General features: G+C 41.6%; 1 protein-coding gene across 2 annotated transcripts in view; it reads left to right on the forward strand.

Moving 5' to 3' along the window:
- LOC132402888 (echinoderm microtubule-associated protein-like 6) overlaps positions 1–12618 on the forward strand; it is a 352621-nt gene that overhangs the window by 220278 nt on the left and 119725 nt on the right. For both annotated transcript variants that reach the window (XM_059985945.1, XM_059985944.1), the window contains exons 23-24: positions 597–728; positions 8112–8200. In XM_059985945.1, coding sequence (XP_059841928.1) covers positions 597–728; positions 8112–8200 — 221 coding nt within the window. The remainder of the gene's footprint in view (positions 1–596; positions 729–8111; positions 8201–12618) is intronic.

Consider the following 12618-nt stretch of genomic DNA (forward strand, 5'->3'; position numbering starts at 1 on the left):
CATTAGTACAAATCCATACTTTTCTACTGTATGTGATAGTGTTACAGTTTATATCTCCCCTGCTTCTTTATTTTTTCATTTTGTGTTGTGTATTACTCACAATAATAGGTCACTGCTTTATGGAGAGGAGCAAGTTCTTACATCATTCCAATAGCTGAGTAAAAGAATGTTGCTTGGAGGAAAGAGCTGCAACCATTAATACTGACAGTACTTTTTTTCATAGTTGCTGCCTGGCCTGCTGAGTTCCTCCAGAATTTTGTGTGTGCTGCTTGGATTTTCAGCATCTACAGATTTTCTCTTGTTTGTGATTTTGAACTCTTTTAATTGTTTTAGAGTCAATGAAGAATTTCTTAGTTTTTTCCCATTTCTTCGGAGAATGCACCATAGCAGGTTATGTCAGTTGTACTTGGGTACTAATAATACATTTGGTTAAATAGGAATGCATTCTGTTTCCACCCAACAGTGTGTACCTTATTTTTATTAATCTGTCACACAGTGACTCATTAATAATTTTATGTGCTGTACTCTAAGTAAAATCAAGCATTTAAATTCTATACATTTTGTTTTAAAGAGACACATTTTTATTATCCTCCTAGATGCAGGGAAATACCTAGCAGTGGCTTCCCATGACAACTTTGTAGATATCTACAATGTGCTTTCAAGTAAAAGAGTTGGCATTTGTAAAGGAGCCTCTAGTTATGTTACTCATATGGATTGGGATGCAAGAGGTAAGACACTTACTTAAATCCTTCCAATTCTGTTGATGAATGTTTTGAAGTCTACACAGAGCAATCCATATTCCAAACCTATCTTGGCACTGTTCCCAACAGTTTCTATACTACATTGATGACTGTATAGTGCCACTTCCTGCACCCCTATGGAGTTGTCAGTTTTATCAACTTCACTACCAATTTTCACCCTGCTCTTGCATTCATTTGATCCATCTCTGACACCTCCATCCTCTTTCTTGATCTCAGTTTATCCAGTGACATCGACTACAAACCCAGACTCCTGCAACAACCTTGACTACACCTCCTCCGGCCCAGTCAGTTGCAAGGACACAATTTACTTTTCTTAGTTCCTTCATCTCCACAGCATCCGTTCTCATGATGAGACCTTCAACTCAAGGACATCCCAGATGTCCACCTTGTTCAGAAAATACGAATTTCCCCCACACTGCTATTAATAGAGCCTTCCCCTACATCTCCTCCATTTTATATCTCATCTACAGTTAATCATGATTCATCCCTTTCCCTCTGGACCCAGAATAATCTAATCTTTGGGTTTCTGATCCTGAAACCGATGATAATGAGACATAGGACCAGAATTAGGCCGTTTGGCCCTTCGGCTCTGCTCCACCATTCCATCAGGGGTGATTTATTATCCCTCTTGATCCCATTCTATTGTCTCCTCCATATAACCTTTGGCATCCCGACTACTCAAGAGCCTAACAAACTCCACTTTAAATACACCTCCACAGCTGCCCATGCAATGAATTCTACAGATACATTACCATCTGGTTAAAGACTGACAGCATGATTCCTCCTGTCCATGTGCCCCTCTCCCCTTCAACTCTTTTGCAAATTGTGAACCATAATTTCCTGTATATTCCTATAACTATATACTATGTAAGTATTATACTTGTACAATGCCTATAAAAATATTTACACCCCCCCCCCTTGGAAGTTTTCATGTTTCAATTTTTTACAATATTGAATCACAGTCAATTTAATTCGGCTTTTTTATGACACTGATCAACAGAAAAAAACTCTTTCGTGCCAAAGTGAAAACCAATCTCTACAAAGTGGTCTGAATTAGTTATAAATATAAAACACAAAATAATCAATTGCATAAGTGTTCACCCCCTTCAAGTCGGTATTTAGTAGATGCACCTTTAGCAGCAATTACATTCTTGAATCTATACAGATAGGTCTCTATTAGCTTTGTGCATCTAGACGCTGCAAGTTTTCCCTATTCTCCATAAAACTACACAAGTCTGTCAGATTGCGATGGGATCATGAGTGAACAGCCCTTTTCAAATCCAGCCACAACTTCTCAATTGGATTAAGGTCTGGATCTGACTTGGCCACTCCAGGTCATTAACTTTGTTGATTTTTTAGCCATTCCTGTGTAGCTTTGGCTTTATGCTTGGGGTCATTAACTTGCTGGAAAACAAATCTTCTCCCAAGTCGCAGTTCTCATGCAGACTGCATCAGGTTTCTCTCCAGGATTACCCTGTATTTTGCTGTTTTCATTTTACCCTGTACCTTCACAAGCCTTACAGGGCCTGCTGCAGTAAAGCATCCCCACAGCATAATGCAAACATCACTATGCTTCATGGTAGGGATGGTGTGTTTTTGATGATGTGCAGTGTTTGCCTTATGCCAAACATAGCGTTTAATCTGATGGCCAAAAAGCTCAATTTTGGTTTCATCAGACTATAGAACCTTCTTCCAGCTGACTTCAGAGTCTCCCATATACCTTCTGGCAAACTCTAACGGAGATTTCATATGAGTCTTTTTCAACAGTGCCTTTCTCTTTGCCACTCTCCCATAAACCTGCAACTAGAAAAGCACCCAGGCAGTAGTTGATAGAGCACAGTTCTCTCATCTCAGCCACTGAAGCTCGTAACTCCTCCAGAGTGGTCATACATCTCTTGATGGCATCCCTCACTAGTCCCCTCCTTGCATGATCATTCAGTCTTTGAGGACAGCCTACTCTAAGTAGATTTACAATGGAACCATATTCTTTCCTTTTCTTGATGATAGACTTAACTGTACTCTAGAGAATTTACAGTGACTTGGAAATTTTCATGTATCCATCTCCTGACTTGTGCTTTTCAATTACCTTTTTGTAGAGTTGCTTGGAGTGTTCTTTTGTTTTCATGGTGTAGTTTTGGCCAGGATACTGACTCACCAGCAGTTGGACCTTCCAGATGCAGTGTATTTTTACTACAATCAGTTGAAACACCTTGACTACACACGGTGTTCTCCAATTAACTAATCTTGTGACTTCTAAAACCAATTTGCTGCATCAGTAATGATTTGGTGTGTCATATTAAAGGGGGTGAATACTTATGCAATCAATTATTTTGCGTTTTATATTTGTAAATAATTTGGATCACTTTGTAAAAAAACTGTTTCACTTTGACATATAAGAGTCTTTCTGTTGATCAGCATTAAAAAAGCCAAATTAAACCCCCTGCAATTCAAAGTTGTAAAACAATAAAATAAGAAAACTTCCAAGGGGGGGGTGAATTCTTTTTTATAGGGACTATACATGGGATAAGTATCTACATATCTGTTTATCATTGGGCATCACTGTTTATGCACAAGGAGAATAAAGTTCTGTATTAATTTTTAAAGTAATTTGGGGACGTGCCTTTTGCCAACCTGCTTCTAAACTACCCTACTATGCCTTGCTGGGCACTGAAGAATTTCAAGGTTTTTGAATGTATGAAGAAAACGATGCACAAATAGAATTTTTGTATAATATGAACCTAAGTTGAGATGGAGGAAATCTTGAATGTTGGAAGACTTCCTTTTGCATAACTGGCTTGTGCAGTGTAAGTACATTTGCTGCAGGCCATTGGATTCTGGGGCACTTCTGTGTATTTGTGCATTAGAAACATTGAGTATGTGGGAAGGGAGAAAAAAAGAATCTGATTTTGTGAAATGTACAATCAGGTCCAGACTGCACACCATCACTTTTTTGGAGAAATTGTGCTATGCAGCTTGCAAAAGTGTTGCATCAAACAATTGTGTTTCTAGGCCACTAAATTTAAATCTCCCTGCTTTTTAGATTAGATATAAAGGATGTTCTTTGAAATTATTTTCAATTTGATCTTGCTACTGATTTAAAATAATATGTCAAGCCATGCTTCATCTGTTTGATTAGTTTTGTTGTAGCAAGTTTATAATGTATATGATGAGTACAGTTAGCTACCTTTAGTGAAAGGTGATTTTGAACCTCTTGCACTAGTTCAGGAGAACAAGCTGCAATCTTGCAAAATACCTCATATATTTTACTGCTTATAATTATGACATAACTGGTCTCCTAGCCCTTTCTGTAACATAGTGCTCTGCACAAAAAAACATTGTACTATCTAAACCACACAGGTACTGACAATGGCCATCACCAATAAGAAAATATAATAACCAATCATTGACTAACTAGCATGAAGATTATGTTATTGAGTTCTCTCTTTTATTGATGAACATCAGTGTCTGGCACTTATTAGTCATTGTCAGTTAACAATGTGCAGGGTATCCCCATTGACCAAAATCTTAATTTGATTAGCCACACAGATATTGTTGCTACAAAAACAGATGAATCATCTCCTGACTCAACACTTTTTCAAGGCTCTAATGTAATAAACATTCTTTGCTCATAAACACAGAAGATTCTGCAAATTCTGGAAATCCAAGGGAACACACACAAAATGCTTGAGGAACTCAGCAGATCAGGCAGCATCTATCAAAATGAATAAACAGTCAATGTTTTGGGCTGAGATCCTTCATCACAACTCTATACTGACTGCTACATTTTAAAATTCAGTAATGGACTACTGAACCCCTTACTTAGAACATCTGTCATGACTTGTGGTTTAGTTACATTTACAAGTTTTTAACAGGACAGAGAATACTATGGGTGCCACAGTAGTGCAGCAGTTAACGCAACACATACCAGATGCTGGAGGAACTCAGCAGGCCAGACACCATCTATGGAAAAGAGTACAGTTAATGTTTCGAACTGAAGCCCTGTGGCAGGAATGGAGAAAAAATAGCTGAAGAGTAGACTTAATAGGTGGGAGGAGGGAAGAAAGAAACACAAGTTGAGAGGTGAAATCTGAAGAGGAAGGGATGAACTAAGGAGCTGGGAGGTTGATTGGAAAAAGAGACAGAAGGCCTTAGAAGAAAAAAAGGGGGGAGGAGCACCAGAGGGAGGTGATGGATGGGCAAGGAGATAAGATGAGGGAGGGAAAAAGGGATGGTAAATAGTAAAGGAGAGGGCGGGTGGGGGGCATTACTGGAAGTTCAAGAAATTGATGTTAATGCCATCATATTCGAGGCTACCCAAACAAAATATAAAAGGTGTAGTTCCTCCATTCTAAATGTGGCCTCATCATGACAGTAGAGGAAGCCATGGATAGACATATCGAAATGGGAAGTGGAATTAAAATGGGTGTCCACAAGGAGATCCCACTTTTTCTGGCAGACAGAGCACAGATGCTTGGTGAAGCAATCTCCCAATCTACATCAAATGTCACTGATATACAGGAGGCCACACCAGGAGCACCGGACACAGTACAAGACTCCAACAGACTGAGAGGTTAAGTGTCGCTGCATCTGGAAGGACTGTTTAGGCCCCTGAATGGTAGTAAGGGAGGAGATGTAGGGGCAGGTGGAGCACTTATTCTGCTTGCAAGGATAAGTGCCAGGAGGGAGATTGGTGGAGAGGGATGAATTGTCAAGGGAGTCACATAGGGAACAATCCCTGTGGAAAGCAAAAAGTGGAAGGGAAAGGAAAGATGTGCTTGATGGTGGAATCCCATTGGAGGTGGTGGAAGTTTCAGAGAATTATGTGCTGGATGCAGAGGCTGGTGGGGTGATAGATGAGGGCAAGAGGAGCCCTATCCCTAGTTGGGTGGTGGGAGGATGGGTTAAGAGCAGATATGCGTGAAATGGATGAGATGCAGTTGAGGGAAGTGTTGATGGTGGAGGAAGGGAAACCCCTTTCTTTGAAAGAGGATGATATCTTCTTCATTCTAGAATGAAAAGCCTCATCCTAAGAGTAGATGTGATGGAGATGGAGGAATTGAGAGAAGAGGATAGTGGTTTTACAAGTAACAGGGTGAGAAGAGGTATAGTCCAGGTAGCTGTAAGACTCTGTGGGTGGATAATAGGCATCTCTAGAGATAGAGACAGTCAGATTGAGAGAAGGGAGGGAGATGTCGGAAATGGACCAAGCAAATTTGAGGGCAGTGTGGAAGTTGAAGGCAAAATGGATGGGTTCAGCAGGGGTGCAGGAAACAGCACCAATGCAGTTGTCGATATAGCATAGGAAAAGTGCGGGACAGTCACCAGTGTAGGCTTGGAACACAGACTGTTCCACGTAGCTGACAAACAGAGAGGTATAGCTGGGACTCATTTGAGTGCCCATTACTACACCTTTTGTTTGAAGGAAGTGGGAGGAGCCAAAGGAAAAAATATTTAGAGTGAGGACAAGTTCCACCAGGCGGAGGAGAGTGGTGGTGGAGGGGAACTGGTTAGGTCTGGTGTCCAGAAAAAAAACCAGAGAGCTTTGAGGTCTTCCTGGTGGAAAATGAAGGTGTAGAGGACTGGATATCCTCAGTAAAAAAATGATGATGGGGGCCAGGAAACCTGAATTCCACATCTCTTTGATTGACTCACATCTGCTCTTACCCCATCCTCCCACCACCCTACCAGGGATAGGGTTCCTCTTGTCCTCACTTACCACCCACCCACCCCCAGCCTGGTACTTACCCTTGCAAGCGGAATAAGTGCTACACCTACCCCTACACCTCCTCCCTCACTACCATTCAGGACCCTAAACAGTCCTTCCAGGTGAGGCGACACTTCACCTGTGAATCTGTTGCGGTCATATACTGTGTCTGGTGCTCCCAGTGTGGCCTCCTGTATATCAGTGAGATCTGATGTAGATTGGGAGATTGCTTCACCAAGCATCTGTGCTCTGTCTGCCAGAAAAAGTGGGATCTCCTTGTGGACACCCATTTTAATTCCACTTCCTATTCCCATTCTGATATGTCTAACCATGGCTTCCTGCACTATTGTAATGAGGCCACATTTAGGATGGAGGAACACCTTATATTTCATTTGGGTAGCCTTCAAACTGATGCCATGAATATCGATTTCTCAAACTTCCAGTAATGCCTCCCACCCCTCCTCTCCTTCATCATTTTCCATCCCCTTTTCCCTCTCTCACCTTATCTCCTTGCTCTGGCGCTCCTCCCCCTTTTCTTTCTTCCAGGGTCATCTGTCTCTTTCACCAATCAACTTCCCAGCTCTTTACTTCATCCCTACCCCTCTCAGTTTCACCTATCACCTTGTGTTTCTCGCTCCCCTTTCCCCAACTTTTAAATCTGCTCCTCATCTTTTTTTCTCCAGTCCTGCCAAAGGGTCTTGACCCAAAACATCTACTGCACTCTTTTCCAAAGATGCTGCCTGGCCTGCTCAGTTCCTCCAGCATCTTCCATGTGTTGGTCATATTTTCCTTTCTTTGTAGCAGTTAACGAGATGCTATTACAGCTCAGGGTGTTGAGGTTCAGAGTTTAATTTGGCTTCATCTGTACACCCAGAGGGTGGTAAATCTGTGGAATTCATTGCACAAAGGCCAAGTTTGAGGTATATGTAAGGTGGAGGTTGATAGCTTTATTATTTCGGCGTCAAACATTATGGGGAGAAGCAGGAGAATGGGTTTTCCCTGGGTGTGCCAGTTTCCTCCCACAGTCCAGAAACATATCAGGTTGATTAATTGCTCATTATAAATCGCCCAATGATTAGGTTAGGGTTAAGTTGGGGTTGGTGGGTGTTGCTGGGGCAGTGAGGCTTGAAGGGCCTATTCTGAGCTGTATTGCTAAATAAATAAATAAATCTGTAGCTTAGGCAATTAATAGATTCACATCTTCACAGCATAGTGATTCTACCCACTTATTAGCCTACACAAATATTATTAACCTAGTACAAAAACATTATAAGCTGGTGCTCATGGTTACAATGCTTCTAAAATCATCTCATCATTAACCTCTACCTAACAGTTTTGTCTTAACACTAACTAGCACTGTGGAAGTATCTTCACAAGAAGGCCTGTAACACTTCAAAGGAGCAACTCATAGCTACTATCTCAAGGCAATTAAGGTTGACTAATAAATGCTCTCCTTGTCAGAGGTGGTCTCATTCTGTGAATAAGAAATAAAGTTTTAAGTAGATTTGGAGACAGTACATATATTACTCCAAAGGCTAATATTTAAGTATAGATCATTGCATATTGGATATGTGACTTTCTTTGAATGGAATGATATCAGTGTGGCATATACTATTCATATGTGATTATTTTTGTGTCTCATGCAGGAAAGTTATTGCAAGTTAACACGGGTGCCAAAGAACATTTATTTTTTGAAGCGCCAAGAGGGAGAAGGCAGACAATTAGAAGTACAGAGGTATGAAATTTACTACTTGTGGAGTACAAGTTACATTTTAATGCTGACTTAAGGTCAGCAAAAAATAGTTTTCCATCTCCTGTTTTGTGAATGAAAATAGTTTTGAAGACTAATAATGACAGAAGGAATAAGGATGTAGAATATTTTCTAAATGGCTATGGAATTCAAAAATCAGAGGTACAAAGGGACTTGTGAGACCTAACTTACAAGTTGAGTTGGTATCAAAGAAGGCAAATGAAATGTTAGCATTCATTTCAAGAGAACTAGAATTTAGAAGCAAGAATGTAATGCTGAGGCTTTATAAGGTTTTGAGCAGACCACATTTGGAGTATTGTGAGCAGTTTTGGGCCCCTTATCTAAAGTAGAATGTCCTGGCATTGGAGAGAGTACAGAAGAAGTTTATGAGAATGATTCTGGGAAAGAAGGGGTTTAACATGTGACGAGTATGTGATTGCTCTGAGCCAATACTTGTTGAAGTTTAGAAGAATGAGGAGGGATCTCATTGAAAGCTACCGAATATTGAAAGGCCTGGATAGAGTGAACATCAAAAGGATGTTTGCAATAGTGGGAGAGTCTGGACCAGAGGGTACGCCCTGAGAATAGAAGGACAACCTTCCTCCTTCTCTGTTCTGAGGGTTCTTAATGTTGCAGAACCATCGCTTACTAGATACTCATAAAGTATTTGTGACATCACTGACTGAGTTAAAAATTCAAATTAAGAGTAAAACTGTATTGGTTAAGGGGATTACATTTCCTGCAGGCTTGCTACTCTTGTAAATAGTCTTTGAGGGCTTAGGAGTGCAAAATATAGCATTGTATTTGATTCCTAATTTTCTAGTTGTTACCAGCACCTATTTCTAGTACCCATTGGCCATGATTAAAGAGTCTGAGCTCTAATTTTCTGCACCAGTGTTCTTGTGTACTGTTCAGGAATTTTTTAGCAGAATTAATGGCACACTTAATGGACAATTCAAGGGACTATGTGCCTGGCGGCAGCGTCACATTATAAATGACAAAAGTTGTGATAACTGATGTGTTGAATGTGTTGGTTGGTGGGGTGGTGTGTGTGAACCAAAGGACCCAATTCTGACTGTGTGGAGATGGGGGTTTGATAGCAGAAGTATGAGAAATAGAGATGCAGCTGGGGGCTCTATCAATAGCAGTGAGGGAACCCTATTTACTGAAAAAGGGAAACAACTTGGATAGCCTGAGTGAGAAAAGATGCTGTAGAACAGAGGAACTGAGAAAAGGGAATGGCATCCTTGCAAGTGACAGAGTGTGAGAAATGATGTTTTCTAGGTAGCTTTAGGTATCTGTGGGTTTGTAGTAGATATTAATCAATGGTCTGTCTCCTGAGGTGGATTTGAGAGATCAAGAAAAGGAATAGAGTGGTTAGAGACAGATCAAATGAATTTGAGGGCAGGGCGGAAGCTAGTGGCAAGGTGAAAAACTTGAGAACTCCAATTGGATGCAGGGAATGGCACCAATACAGTCATCAGTGTAGTGGAGAAAGGATTGGGAAGTAGTGTCAATGTAGGTTTGGAATATGGATTGCTCCACATTGACAGTTGAAAGGTAGGCATAACATGGGCCCATATGAGTGCCTTTTGTTTTTGAGAAAGTGGGAGAAGCTAAAAGAGAAGTCATTGAGGCTAAGCACAAGTTCTGTAAAATGGTGGGTGATTTTGATGGAGAGGATCTGGTTGGATCTGTCTCAAAGTGAGCTGTCATTCTAATGAAATTGCAAAACAGGTTTGCATGCTTGCTAAAGAGGAAAATCTCACAAACCAGCTTGAAGTTCTGCAGTCACACTACATCTAATTGTGAGTAGTAATGACAGTGAAAAAGCTGATGGAAGGAGAAGGACTGCACATCCAACATGAAAGATAATGGATCCCAGAAGGATGAACTTGAAGTTTAGTACAATGTAGATTCATTCGATTCATTCCAGAGATAATGCATTTGTTCTGTAATGTGGTCCAATATGATTAGCAGGCTTTGCGACTTGCAGTCAATGAATGACACACTGCTAAATTGAACTGAATTGAACTAAACTTAACACTCCTGGACTGTTTCGATGACTTTGTACTTTGATGTTTTATTTTCTGTGTTTGCTCATTTTTTGCCGTTTGAACGATTTGTACCTTTTTGTGTGTTGAGAGTTTGCTGTTTTTCTTTGAATGGGTTCCATGGTTTTTCTTTTGTTTCTTGGCTGTCTGTGGGAAGATGAACCTACATATATACTTTGATAATAAATGTGCTTTGAATCTTTCCTGGAGTTTAAAAGAAATGTAATCTCATAAAGATATGAGATTGAGAGAGATTGTTAACCAAAGTAGTGTTTATTACAGAAAGTTTGGAATCAAAAAGGATTTGCTTAGCAGATGATGTCATCTATTTAGAACAAAGTTGAAGAGAAATTTCTTTCTGCTGTAAATCTTAGAAATTCCTTTCCTCAAACCATGATTCCAGCAACATAATGAAGAGGCTAGATTGGATCACAGTTTGTTTTATACAACTGTTATCCTTTAGTGGTTTACTATAAACAACTTATCACATGCAAAATTTTGGTTGGGTTATCATTCTCAATTGAATTTGACTTTGGAGAACAGAATTTTCTTTATATAGTGAATCCTGGTTAATTTGGACATATGAGCTTCAGTACATTTTGGCCCAATTAAGTATCTGCCCCAGTTTGCTGAAGTTGCATGGGAATAGTTAAAGTATAAAAAGCAAACTGCCATTTAACTGAGTAACAAATTGTGTATTTAAATGAAATACCGAATAAGTTAGAACAATAACAACATTACTATGGTACTATAAAACTGTACTTCCTGTTAGTTATCAATGGAGGAATTGATCTATTGTGCATCTCCATTTTTTTTTTGATTGACTATAAATGAACAAAATCAGAGCAGACACCTAGTGCAGATAATGGACTGCCTTCATACAATCCTTCTGATGATTGCGTCCTCCAAATATTCATTTTCAATGTAACATTCAAGATGACTGTCAATACCTTAAAATTCTTTGTAATTCTTGTTGAAGTAGTGAAATTGTTTCATTTTCACTCCTGACAGTTTTTGGCATCTCCAAGCCTGAATGCTTCAAACCACGATGTGCAGTATATCACAGGAAAAGGCCATTTGACCCACAATTTTGTGCCAAACCAGCTAAAAACCAAATCAAGAACACCCAAACACTAATCCCAAACAAGAGAAAATCCGCAGATTCTGGAAATCCGAGCAACACACAAAATGCAGGAGGAACTCAGCAGGCCTGGCAGCATCTGTAGAAAAAAGTACAGTTGATGTTTCAGGCTGAAATCCTTTGGCAGGACTGGAGAAAAAAAAGCTGAGGAGTAGATTTAAAAGGTGGGGGGGAGGGGAGAGAGAACCACCAGGTGATAGGTGAAACCTGAAGGGGGAGGGATGAAGTAAAAAACTGGGAGGTTGATTGGTGATTATTCTCCAGAAGGATGTTGTCCCAAAATGTCAACTTGTAGCGGTGTGCTACACGCAGCGCTAAAATTACGACACGGAGTCGGTAACTGCAGTCGAAGAAAAAGCTTTATTCGAAATCCTCAGCCTCACTTAAGCCTCCCTTGAACCTGCCCCCCGTGGCGCAGAGGCTCCAAAGCTCTGTGCTCGCAAACCCCCGTAGGCTATCTCCCTTAGCCAGAAAGCAGGCTAATTGTGAGCCGGTTCGGATGTGCCAGGAAATGGGTCGCCACATAACCCCCCCCCCCCAGAACCGGCAATACACCCCCCCCCCCCCAATGTCCACAGTCTGGGCTGGAACCTGCTTGGGAGGTCGGCCTCTGCGCCGAGGTGCCGGAAACTCGACCGGTTGCGCCAGGTCCACATGGGCCGGTTTGAGTCGGTCCACCGTGAAAACCTCCTCTTTCCCCCCAACGTCCAGCACGAACGTGGACCCATTGTTCCGGAGCACCATAAACGGCCCCTCGTATGACCGCTGCAGCGGTGGCCAATGCCCGCCCCTTCGTATAAACACAAACTTACAGTTCTGCAGGTCTTTGGGTACGCAGGTCAGGTTCCGCCCGTGCTGTGAAGTGGGTATGGGGGCCAGGTTACCGAGCTTCTCGCGTAGTCTGCCCAGGACTGCTGCGGGATCTTCCTCTTGCCCCCGTGGGGCTGGTAGGAACTCCCCGGGGACAACCAGGGGCGCGCCGTATACCAACTCGGCCGACGAGGCGTGCAGGTCATCTTTGGGTGTTGTGTGGATGCCGAGTAGGACCCAGGGAAGCTCGTCCGCCCAGTTGGCTCCTCGCAGGCGGGCCATGAGGGCCGACTTCAGGTGACGGTGGAAACGCTCCACTAGCCCGTTCGACTGTGGGTGGTAGGCAGTTGTGTGGTGCAGCTGAGTCCCCAAAAGTCTGGCCATAGCTGACCACAGGC

Source organism: Hypanus sabinus, chromosome 12 (assembly GCF_030144855.1).
Source record: "Hypanus sabinus isolate sHypSab1 chromosome 12, sHypSab1.hap1, whole genome shotgun sequence".
Classification (NCBI taxonomy): domain Eukaryota; kingdom Metazoa; phylum Chordata; class Chondrichthyes; order Myliobatiformes; family Dasyatidae; genus Hypanus; species Hypanus sabinus.